The 12,500-nt window shown below is 42.8% G+C and overlaps 1 protein-coding gene across 1 annotated transcript in view; it reads left to right on the forward strand.

Moving 5' to 3' along the window:
- ptprn2 (protein tyrosine phosphatase receptor type N2) overlaps positions 1 to 12,500 on the forward strand; it is a 227,339-nt gene that overhangs the window by 64,493 nt on the left and 150,346 nt on the right. Inside the window, exon 11 of the mRNA XM_035519848.2 lies at positions 12,129 to 12,208. Within this exon, the coding sequence (XP_035375741.1) occupies positions 12,129 to 12,208 (80 nt within the window). The remainder of the gene's footprint in view (positions 1 to 12,128; positions 12,209 to 12,500) is intronic.

The raw sequence follows: 12,500 nt of genomic DNA on the forward strand, positions 1-12,500 counted from the left end.
CCTACACTCATATACCCTCCACCCTCTACCCTTTACTCATATACCCTCCACCCTCTACCCTTTACTCATATACCCTCCACCCTGTACCCTACACTCATATACCCTCCACCCTCTACCCTTTACTCATATACCCTCCACCCTGTACCCTACACTCATATACCCTCCACCCTCTACCCTTTACTCATATACCCTCCACCCTGTACCCTTTACTCATATACTCTTTACCATATACCCTACACTCATATACCCTCCACCCTGTACCCTACACTCATATACCCTCCACCCTGTACCCTACACTCATATACCCTCCACCCTCTACCCTTTACTCATATACCCTCCACCCTGTACCCTTCACTCATATACCCTCCACCCTCTACCCTTTACTCATATACCCTCCACCCTGTACCCTACACTCATATACCCTCCACCCTGTACCCTTTACTCATATACCCTCCACCCTCTACCCTTTACTCATATACCCTCCACCCTGTACCCTTCACTCATATACCCTCCACCCTGTACCCTTTACTCATATACCCTCCACCCTGTACCCTACACTCATATACCCTCCACCCTGTACCCTTTACTCATATACCCTCCACCCTGTACCCTACACTCATATACCCTCCACCCTGTACCCTACACTCATATACCCTCCACCCTGTACCCTTCACTCATATACCCTCCACCCTGTACCCTACACTCATATACCCTCCACCCTGTACCCTTTACTCATATACCCTCCACCCTGTACCCTTCACTCATATACCCTCCACCCTGTACCCTACACTCATATACCCTCCACCCTGTACCCTTTACTCATATACCCTCCACCCTGTACCCTTTACTCATATACCCTCCACCCTCTACCCTTCACTCATATACCCTCCACCCTGTACCCTTTACTCATATACCCTCCACCCTGTACCCTTTACTCATATACCCTCCACCCTGTACCCTTTACTCATATACCCTCCACCCTGTACCCTTCACTCATATACTCTTTACCATATACCCTTCACTCATATACCCTCCACCCTGTACCCTACACCATTATACCCTCCACCCTGTACCCTACACCATTATACCCTACACCCTGTACCCTACACTCATATACCCTCCACCCTCTACCCTTTACTCATATACCCTCCACCCTGTACCCTACACCATTATACCCTCCACCCTCTACCCTTTACTCATATACCCTCCACCCTGTACCCTACACCATTATACCCTCCACCCTCTACCCTTTACTCATATACCCTCCACCCTGTACCCTACACCATTATACCCTCCACCCTCTACCCTTTACTCATATACCCTCCACCCTGTACCCTACACCATTATACCCTCCACCCTCTACCCTTTACTCATATACCCTCCACCCTGTACCCTACACCATTATACCCTCCACCCTGTACCCTACACTCATATACCCTCCACCCTGCACCCTTTACTCATATACCCTCCACCCTCTACCCTTTACTCATATACCCTCCACCCTGTACCCTACACCATTATACCCTCCACCCTCTACCCTTTACTCATATACCCTACACCCTGTACCCTTCACTCATATACCCTCCACCCTGTATCCTTCACTCATATACCCTCCACCCTGTACCCTACACCATTATACCCTACACCCTGTACCCTTCACTCATATACCCTCCACCCTGTACCCTTCACTCATATACCCTCCACCCTGTACCCTTCACTCATATACCCTCCACCCTGCACCCTTTACTCATATACCCTCCACCCTGTACCCTTTACTCATATACCCTCCACCCTGTACCCTTCACTCATATACCCTCCACCCTGCACCCTTTGCTCATATACCCTCCACCCTGTACCCTTTACTCATATACTCTTTACCATATACCCTCTTCCTATTACCTTATATCCTCTTTCTGTAATTTAGCAATTTTTACACAAAGAAACTTCAGAACCTTGTGACGTGTGTGGGCATTTGGTCCACAAAGTAGTGGAGTGATTAGTGTACTAATGAAAGAAAACTCTTTGTCCTTGGACTGATAGCTTGTGATTAATTTTCTCACCTGTTTATCAATATGAAGATGTCAGAGGGTCTGAAATGGAGGATGAGCCTATTCTCCACTAACCTGCGTGATGTGTAGAAGCTATATTTCAAATGATTATTCAATCTAGCTGAACACCCACATAATTTAGACGTTCTAACCAGAGTGACTGACAGATGTTTCTCAGTACTTGTAGTGTGTGGCAACTGACCCCATGGTCTTGATTTTGTCAGCACCTGGTGCTATATGCTCTACCAGGTTAGCTACAGAGGCACCATGAGCCAAGAAATGCTGATTACTGACATGCATAATTCAACACCCCCTAGTGAGATCGCCGACAGGCCCAAACTGACATACTCAAATAAATCACTTGATAGCAACAAATATTCTTAAAGTACAGTACATTTATCAACATAACATTTCTTAGGACTAATACAAGTACCTGCTTACCGATCTTCAACTGTCTACATGCATCTGTTCGCCAGAAATCCGACACTGAATACACCGTGTTTTTCTGGTAAATTTCTAACAATTGTGCCAGTGCTTTTAAATTGCCTTTTAAAATATGCTTCCAGTATAAGATAACTTCAAATTTTGTCATAGAAAATTGAATTACCATCAAAGCAACTGCGTGACATGTTTAAATGTATACAGAGTGTTTAATTGCGTGCTCACTTCTTTGCGTAAAAACATGTTCGGTTCCTTCATAACTAAACACAAAATACGCAGCCTTCAGTTACCCCAAAATGCACATTGCCAACACAAAACTGCTCCTGAATAGAGCATTAGACCAGACCTCCTGAATAGAGCATTAGACCAGACCTCCTGAATAGAGCATTAGACCAGACCTCCTGAATAGAGCATTAGACCCCTCTTTTCTATTTTCTATTGATTTCTATTGGTCATTGCAGCACCATTGTCTTGAAGTGACAGCAATTCTCACTAATGTATGAAGGGAGAAGAGGAGGGGGTGACTATCATTTACCTGCCAATTGTTTCCAGGGCAAGCGGCGTGATTGGCAGCTGTTTTATCAAATAAAGGAGGCTTAGACGAAAATGTAGACCCCTCACTTGCCTTATTTAGTTCTCCCTTTAATGTTTAAAAGTCTGTGCACTGTCAACCAGTGCTTCAGTGTTGTTAGCAGATAACGTTGTGCATGGGTGTGACACTATTTGGAGAAACTCGTACATCCATAAGAATGATTTGATCACCAATACTTTTGGACATCATGGAAAGGAAGAGGCTTATTTTAGCTAAAGTTTATGTGGAGTTGTTTGGGTGCTGCTAGCATGGACTACCTTCAATGTTTGCATGGCAAATCACTGGATGTTTCCATTCACTGGTGGAAAAATTCATAATCCTGCTACAAATATAAATGAGAGAGTATACTATTTCTTTACAGTATTACAGCATTTACAGTATTTCCCCCAGAATTTACACTATTAGCTACAGTATTTTCCCCTAATAACAATGATGCTTTGAAGCTAATATTGTTGTGGAACTTACTAAAGTAACTTACTGTGATGTTTTAGCAAAAAGAAGCATACAAACTTCATGTATAGTGACTGATGACTTTGTGTGCATTTGGAGAGTTTTTGGACACTTTGGAGATGTCTAGGACACCTAGTGGAAAAAACTGTGTAGCTACCTAGTCATATTATGTATATGCTCAAAATTGTTCAATTTATTAGACAAGACCCTGGTGAATTAGGAAATGTAGCGCATGAGTGAAACTGAATCTCCAGCATCAATAGACACATTATACACCCAAAAAATCAAAGGCTTTTTTTTTTTTTTTTTTTTTTTTTTTTTACATTTTCTTCTGTATTAGATGAGCTCAAATGGGACCTAAATGATGGAAAAATAAGCCTGGATATGAATGGGTGTCTTGTCCCAAGTGTCTGCTTCAATTTGAATCCTGAATGGTCATTGTGCTTTGTGTACAACTTCAGCTAACTAGTGATAAAGTAAACAAGTACAAATCATTCAAAAATGAGCTCAAAGCTGGAGGTGCACATAGGGGCAGTAATTGTTACATAATCTCATGATTTCAAACCTGTGTGGAAGGTTATAGGTTAGTTAAGGTTAAAGGTTATATGTTAGTGTCTAGTGTTTCTAGGGACGTTGTCCATATAAAATCCTATGATCACATTTCTGCCAGATGAACTCATTTTGGTTTCGCATTGTCTGTATTTCAGAAAGCTGCTGTTGACAGACTACTCAACATGATGGTGTGTGTGTGTGTGTGTGTGTGTGTGCGTGTGTGTTTTTCTTTTTTTTCCTTTTCTTTAGGTCTGTTCTTTAAGTTTGTATGATGGTGCACAGACAGACAGACTGACCAATATCTGAGTGTCTGTCAGTGTGTTAACACCAGTTGAGTTCAGTCCAAACATTGACTCATGCAGCCCCATCAGTGCTTCACCATCATCACCATCATCATCATCATCATCATCAAATGCAGACAGGCTATGGGGATCTCTAAACGTCCTGAGCTGTGTCTGCAAAAACATCTCAGCTTTCTGAGGAAGTGCATGGGAACTGTCAAGTGGAAATATAAGTTTATCTTCTCATAGTGACTGTCAGGTTCATGTTTACATGCCTGTATGTGTGCCAGTCAGCTCTGAAATGTTTGATGCTGTTCACAGAATTACAATTATAATTGCAGATCAATATCTGCATAGATTTTGCCTATATGATGTACACATTTACACAGTATATACAGTTTGTATTCTATGTAGTTATAAATGTGTAAATAAAATACAGAGTCTGTAGTGGAGAAGTGTGAAGTAGCTTGTAATTAAATGTCATTTATATTAATTTTGGATTTTAACTGAAGTGTGAATTAATGTGTGCTGTCCAGAAATTAAATGATAGCACAAACTGCGCATCACTGGCCTTCAAAAGATACAGTGTTGAAACCTGGGCCAGGGTTGAGTCTATCTGGAGTTTATAAGGATTGAGTCTATCTGGAGTTTAGAAGGATTGAGTCTACCTGGAGTTTATAAGGATTGAGTCTACCTGGAGTTTATAAGGATTGAGTCTATCTGGAGTTTATAAGGGTTGAGTCTATCTGGAGTTTATAAGGATTGAGTCTACCTGGAGTTTATAAGGATTGAGTCTATCTGGAGTTTATAAGGGTTGAGTCTATCTGGAGTTTATAAGGATTGAGTCTACCTGGAGTTTATAAGGATTGAGTCTACCTGGAGTTTATAAGAATTGAGTCTACCTGGAGTTTATAAGGATTGAGTCTATCTGGGTTGTGTTTCTTTAAACCAGTGATCCAGAACCAGAAAAAACTGCTGGTCAGAACTTTTGATCTTTGGGAACTACTGGTCTAGAGAGGACAGGACATCATATTGACATGTTGCTTTAACAACAACAACAACAACAACAACAATAATAATAATAATAATAATAAGAAGAAGAAGAAGAAGAAGAAGAAGAAGAAGAATGTTTATTCATACAGAACTTTATTTTATTCCAGAATTTTTAAAATTGTTTTGAATATGAGTAAGCATTGACATTATATTAAAGGACCAAACACATACCCTTGTGGTACACCTGTTTTTATATTAAAAAACCAAGCACATACCCTTGTGGTACCTCTGTGGCTGTTTCCAGAGGGTTTTGTTAGCTTTGTGTCAGCAGTAGTTATTAAGGGCTTTTATTTTGACTATTTTGGGAGCTGGGAAAACTGTCGACGAGAACTGAAGCAGTCAGGGACCAGGGACTCGATGGAAATGTCTGTGGAAGTTCAGTCCAATTCACACTAATCCAACGAGACAGGAATATGCACTAAATCAGGGCAAAGCAACATGTTTCATGACAGATCTGTTTATATTATTTGAGTTGCAAGAAATTCACTGTATCAAATCTCGGACACTCAGGTTCTAGATTGGTGTTAAGAGCATCAGGAATGTTGTTTTATCTACACACTTGGGGTCACTTTAGCTCCACCACATCCTCTCTGTCAGTGACTAATATGCTCCACACAGTTTACAGTCTTAATCCCCACTGCACTCTATTGTAATGTGAAAATCAGATGGCTGACAAGGCCACAGTCCTGCAGCCTGTGTGTGCTGGGTCCTGCAGCCTGTCTGTGCTGTGTCCTGCAGCCTGTGTATGCTGTGTCGTGCAGCCTGTGTGTGCTGTGTCGTGCAGCCTGTGTGTGCTGTGTCGTGCAGCCTGTGTGTGCTGTGTCCTGCAGCCTGTGTGTGCTGTGTCCTGCAGCCTGTGTGTGCTGTGTCGTGCAGCCTGTGTGTGCTGTGTCGTGCAGCCTGTGTGTGCTGTGTCCTGCAGCCTGTGTGTGCTGTGTCCTGCAGCCTGTGTGTGCTGTCCTGCAGCCTGTGTGTGCTGTGTCCTGCAGCCTGTGTGTGCTGTGTCCTGCAGCCTGTGTGTGGTGTCGTGCAGCCTGTGTGTGCTGTGTCGTGCAGCCTGTGTGTGCTGTGTCCTGCAGCCTGTGTGTGCTGTGTCCTGCAGCCTGTGTGTGCTGGGTCGTGCAGCCTGTGTGTGCTGTGTCCTGCAGCCTGTGTGTGCTGTGTCGTGCAGCCTGTGTGTGCTGTGTCCTGCAGCCTGTGTGTGCTGGGTCCTGCAGCCTGTGTGTGCTGGGTCCTGCAGCCTGTGTGTGCTGTGTCCTGCAGCCTGTGTGTGCTGTGTCCTGCAGCCTGTGTATGCTGTGTCGTGCAGCCTGTGTGTGCTGTGTCGTGCAGCCTGTCTGTGCTGTGTCGTGCAGCCTGTGTGTGCTGTGTCCTGCAGCCTGTGTGTGCTGTCCTGCAGCCTGTGTGTGCTGTGTCCTGCAGCCTGTGTATGCTGTGTCGTGCAGCCTGTGTGTGCTGTGTCGTGCAGCCTGTGTGTGCTGTGTCGTGCAGCCTGTGTGTGCTGTGTCCTGCAGCCTGTGTGTGCTGTGTCGTGCAGCCTGTGTGTGCTGTGTCCTGCAGCCTGTGTGTGCTGTGTCCTGCAGCCTGTGTGTGCTGTGTCGTGCAGCCTGTGTGTGCTGTGTCGTGCAGCCTGTGTGTGCTGTGTCCTGCAGCCTGTGTGTGCTGTGTTCTGCAGCCTGTGTGTGCTGTGTCGTGCAGCCTGTGTGTGCTGTGTCGTGCAGCCTGTGTGTGCTGTCCTGCAGCCTGTGTGTGCTGGGTCCTGCAGCCTGTGTGTGCTGTGTCCTGCAGCCTGTGTATGCTGTGTCGTGCAGCCTGTGTGTGCTGTGTCGTGCAGCCTGTGTGTGCTGTGTCCTGCAGCCTGTGTGTCCCTTGGCAGTGTTTACTGGCCTCTATTGGGACTAAAGGTCTGGCATCATGCTGTACTGGACCTGAACTTGGTAATACAACCCTATGCAAACCTTTTTAAATACAATTTAAACTTATATACACATTTATATTTACAAACACAAAACAACCAGACATTACCTGCCTTTTGTTAAACAACTGTCCAGAGAGCACGCCCATTGCCCCTAGTCTGCTCATTTCCAGCTGGCCCAGAAGGTCTACTAGACAGATGTCATTAGTAAAATTAATACTCAGACCACAATGTTGCAAACCATAGTTGTTTTGCACTGAATATAGTAACATTTAATAATCACACCTATCACATATTAAGATATTAAGTTAGAGATTAAGATATTAAGTTATTATTTGGCATCAATATTTAAACAACACCTGCCGTTTCAGTTCTGCTGGACTGTACCGGGTCTAGAGATGCAGGCTGCAGACACTGTGTGTGTATGTGTGTAACTGGGTGTTCACTACTAATGCAATTGTTTCATGTACATAAAATACCATGGTTTCAGATCCACTGACTTTAGTGTTTACATTCTGATGAAGGTGAGGTAGTGAAGAGTATCAGATTATGTTGGGGACATTTTCCAGGGACAGTTTCCAGAATACGACTCAGCCTCAGAGCATAAGCTAGTGTCCAGCTCTGACTCCATGGTTGGTTTGTAATGCCATTCATGATTCCAGTGGATCAAATCATGTCCTGTACATCACTGCTCTGTGCCAGACCTTGATATTAATGTGCAGACAGGCCATATGAAGAAATGAGAGCTGTCTGGATGGAAGGAAAGGTCCACACCACCCACAGCCTCTGAAAGCCGTAAGCTTTGAGTGTGGGCGAAAAGCACAGTAGTTGTTTTGGTTTTGTGTGTGTGTGTGTGTGTGTGTGTGTGTGTGTTTGTTTTACATTGCCCAAAATATGAATATCAGGGTTAGATATTGTGGTTCTGGGCTTAATGCAGAGAAATAACTACAAATCAAATAACTACCAAGTGTGAATAGCAGATAACTGAGACCTGCTGCTTTGGCAAACTCTGCCCACCACAAGTGCAAACCCCGCCCACTCCAAGCACAAACTGCATTTAATAATAATCGGTAATAATCTTTAAATAATTTTGAAAACTGACATTTATTGTTATAAATCTACTGATGATTCTGAATACTGAATATGGACGTGTATAGTTTTAAATCTACAGATGATTCTGAATATGGACGTGTATAGTTTTGAATCTACAGATGATTCTGAATACTGAAGTGTATAGTTTTAAATCTGTAGATGATTCTGAATACTGAATACTGACAGGTATAGTTTTAAATCTAGATGATTCTGAATACTAAATACTGACGTGTATAGTTTTAAATCTGTAGATGATTCTGAATACTGAATACGGACGTGTATAGTTTTAAATCTATTGATGATTCTGAATACTGAATACGGACGTGTATAGTTTTAAATCTACAGATGATTCTGAATACTGAATACTGACGTGTATAGTTTTAAATCTACAGATGATTCTGAATACTGAATGTCCTCAGTCTGTATGTGATAGAGGTTTTCTCTGATGCCTCCTGTGGTGGTCAGATGGCCCTAAGCATTGTGATTTGGGTAGTTTGTTAGTGTTTTTGTTTTTTTGTTTTGCGTTGTGTGCTGCGCGGGTTACTGAGTGGTCAGCGGTGCTGTCTAGGGCTGCTGTGTGTTAGCGCTTAGTGGGGTCAGACAGGCCGGCACACTGGAGGTGTCACACCTGCAACTGCAACCGAAACAGCACCAGGTCATCAGGGTAAAGTAGAAATTTAACTTGCACATTTTTAGGGTGAGGTCAAGGGTCAAGGGCTGCAGCTCATTCCAGTAACACCACCACTCTCTGCCTCTCTGTCTGCCTCAGCATCTTCCTCTTTTCTCTCTCTCTCCTGTCATCTGCCTCTTTTCTCTCTCTCTCTCCTGTCATCTTCCTCTTTTCTCTCTCTCCCTCCTGTCATCTTCCTCTTTTCTCTCTCTCTCTCCTGTCATCTGCCTCTTTTCTCTCTCTCTCTCCTGTCATCTGCCTCTTTTCTCTCTCTCCCGCGCTCTCTGTCTCTACAGTCATGGTGACATTTGTGGGGTTCAGTAGGTCATCTCCGCTGATGGCAGTGCTAGGCAGTGGCACTCTGTTCATGTGCTTCTGAAAGTGTTTTTCATTCTACATTCATCAACAGCCCCTGGAGAGACCCAACCCAAGCAGAGTGCACTTTCACTGCAGTGTGTGTGTGTGTGAGAGGGAGAGATACTTCAGATTACTGGTGTGAGCATAGTGGTAATGTAGGTATTAAGGTATTTAAAAGGTATTTAATTAGGTGTTTAAGCATGCGAGTGTGGGAGTTGTTGTGAGGCAAAGCTCAAATGTAGTACAAGTGTAAACTTATTTTTGGTAAAAAGTGTTTCTCTTATAAAAAAAAAGTGTGCATGGATATGTGTGTGGGAGTGTGTGTGTGTGTGTGAGAGAGAGAGAGTGTGTGTGTGTGTGAGTGAGAGAGAGAGTGTGTGTGTGAAAGTGTGTGTGTGTGTGTGTGTGTGTGTGTGTGTGTGTGTGTGTGTGTGTGTGTGTGTGTGTGTGAAAGGTTATGCCTGAATCACTCCCACCTCCTGCAGATGTGTGAATAGGATTTTCTTTGGTGACAGATTCATTTTCTCTTTTTTGCTCTCTGTTTCTTTTGCTCGCCATGTAGTTCTGTCTCTTTATTCTCTCCATCTCTCCTCCTTTTTGTCTCTCTCTCTGTAACTCTCCCACCTTCTATCCATTTCTCACTGTTCTATCTCTCAGCACTGTTGGATTGGTTCTGATTGGTTCTGCTTGAGTATGCTTTGTTCTGCTTGGTTCTGATTGGTTCTGCTTGAGGCTGCTTGGGTCTGATTGGCTTGTGTCTCTTACCCTGTGCTCTCTGCTCTCATGACGTCTCATAGGCCATAAAGGTGAAAGACTGTGCTGTGCTCCAGCCACAGGGAGTGAGAAGCTTCATACTGTCCATTGGCTTTGTCTTAGTCAGGCCCCAGGAACCAGGACCCTGTCAGTCCTGTCATTTCTAGCATGTCTAGGTCAGCTGCTGAGTTGGTTTGGTGTGTTTGGTTGGTAGGTGTGGTGTGTGGGGTGTGTTTGGTAGGTGTGGTGTGTGGGGTTTCTTTGGTGTGTGTTTTTTTTTGGTGTGTTTGGTAGGTGTGGTGTGTGGGTTTGTTTGGTGTGTGGGGTAGTATATATTAGTATATAATATGCTAACAGTATTTAGAATAATATCAGTATATGCTATACTATCATTATTTAGAATACTATCAGTATATACTATACTATCAGTATTTAGAATACTATTAGTATATACTATACTATCAGTATTTAGAATACTATCAGTATATGCTATACTATCAGTACTTAGAATATTATCAGTATATACTATGCTATGAGCATTTAGAATACTATCAGTATATACTACGCTATCAGTATTAAGAATACTATCAGTATATGCTATACTATCAGTATTTAGAAAACTATCAGTATATACTATACTATCAGTATATAGAATATTATCAGTATATACTATGCTATGAGTATTTCGAATACTATCAGTATATACTACGCTATCAGTATTTAGAAAACTATCAGTATATGCTATACTGTCAGTACTTAGAATGCTATCAGTATATACTATACTATCAGTATTTAGAATGCTATCAGTATATACTATACTATCAGTATTTAGAATGCTATCAGTATATACTATACTATCAGTATTTAGAATGCTATCAGTATATACTGTACTATCAGTATTTAGAATGCTATCAGTATATACTATACTATCAGTATTTAGAATGCTATCAGTATATACTATACTATCAGTATTTAGAATGCTATCAGTATATACTATACTATCAGTATTTAGAATGCTATCAGTATATACTATACTATCAGTATTTAGAATGCTATCAGTATATACTATACTATCAGTATTTAGAATGCTATCAGTATATACTATGCTATCATCATTATTTAGAATCCAGTAGTATCGGTATATAGAATACTATCAGACTAAATCCCAGGCTAGAGTGGAAAGAGGACAATAAAATGTTTTTAAATGCATGTTTCAGTGCTTAGTGAATCAGTGAAGAAGTGAGTCTTCAGTCTTTGTTTGAAGACATCCAGTGTCTCAGTTGTATGGACAGCCAGGGGGAGTTCATTCCTCGAGCTGGGGCAGGACAGAGAAGTCTGGAGAGTTGGTGATTCATGTTGAGCAGTAGAGATGCTAAGGCAGCAAGATGCAGAACATGGTTTATCTTTAAAGTTATAGAGTTTAGAAAAAACAGGGAATGTGAGTGTAGACAGAAGCAGCCTCCAGGACATGGTGGGTTTGCTAGAGTGTAAAACATGTACCAGAACACAGTCCAGAGTCCAGGACACAGTGGGCTTGCTAAAGAGTAGAGCATTTAACAGAACACAGTCCAGAGTCCAGGACACAGTGGGCTTGCTAAAGAGTAGAGTACTTAACAGAACATGGTCCAGAATCCAGGACACAGTGGGTGTCTAAACAGTGGAGTACTTAACAAAACACAGTCCAGAGTCCATGACATAGTGGGTTTATAAACAGTATAGCACATAACAGAATACAGTCCAGAGCTTTCCTCCTGTCAGTGGTCTGCACGCTGCCAACTGGCTTTTAGATTTATTTGCTTAGTTAAATAATAGAATTCTGAATCATGCCAGGCACATAGACATTCTGTTCTGATATTTTGCCCTCCCTCTGTCTCTCTGTGTCTCTCTGTGTCTCTCTCTGTCTCTCTCTGTCTCTGTCCTCCAGGGTTCTGGGTCCTGCAGTAACCTTTCGAGTGAGGCCCAATGTCCGCAACATCACCACAGCACTGCTAACCAGAGTTGCTGGTACAAACACACACACACACACACACACACACGCGCACACACACACACGCACACACACGCGCAGTCTTCTATTTATTATTCTGATCGTCTTCTGACACATTGGGGAGGAATCCACTCACTGCGATGACCTTGATTGCAGTAATGCCTTTTTTTCATGATGTAAAACCCCCTACCATACACACACACACACTTACACACACACTCAGTCACTCACTTACCCGCACTCATCCATACATATACCCATACACGTGCACACACACACACACACACTCATCCATATACACTCCCCTAC

Source organism: Electrophorus electricus, chromosome 13, assembly GCF_041902795.1.
Source record: "Electrophorus electricus isolate QZ-2024a chromosome 13, ASM4190279v1, whole genome shotgun sequence".
In the NCBI taxonomy this organism is placed as follows: domain Eukaryota; kingdom Metazoa; phylum Chordata; class Actinopteri; order Gymnotiformes; family Gymnotidae; genus Electrophorus; species Electrophorus electricus.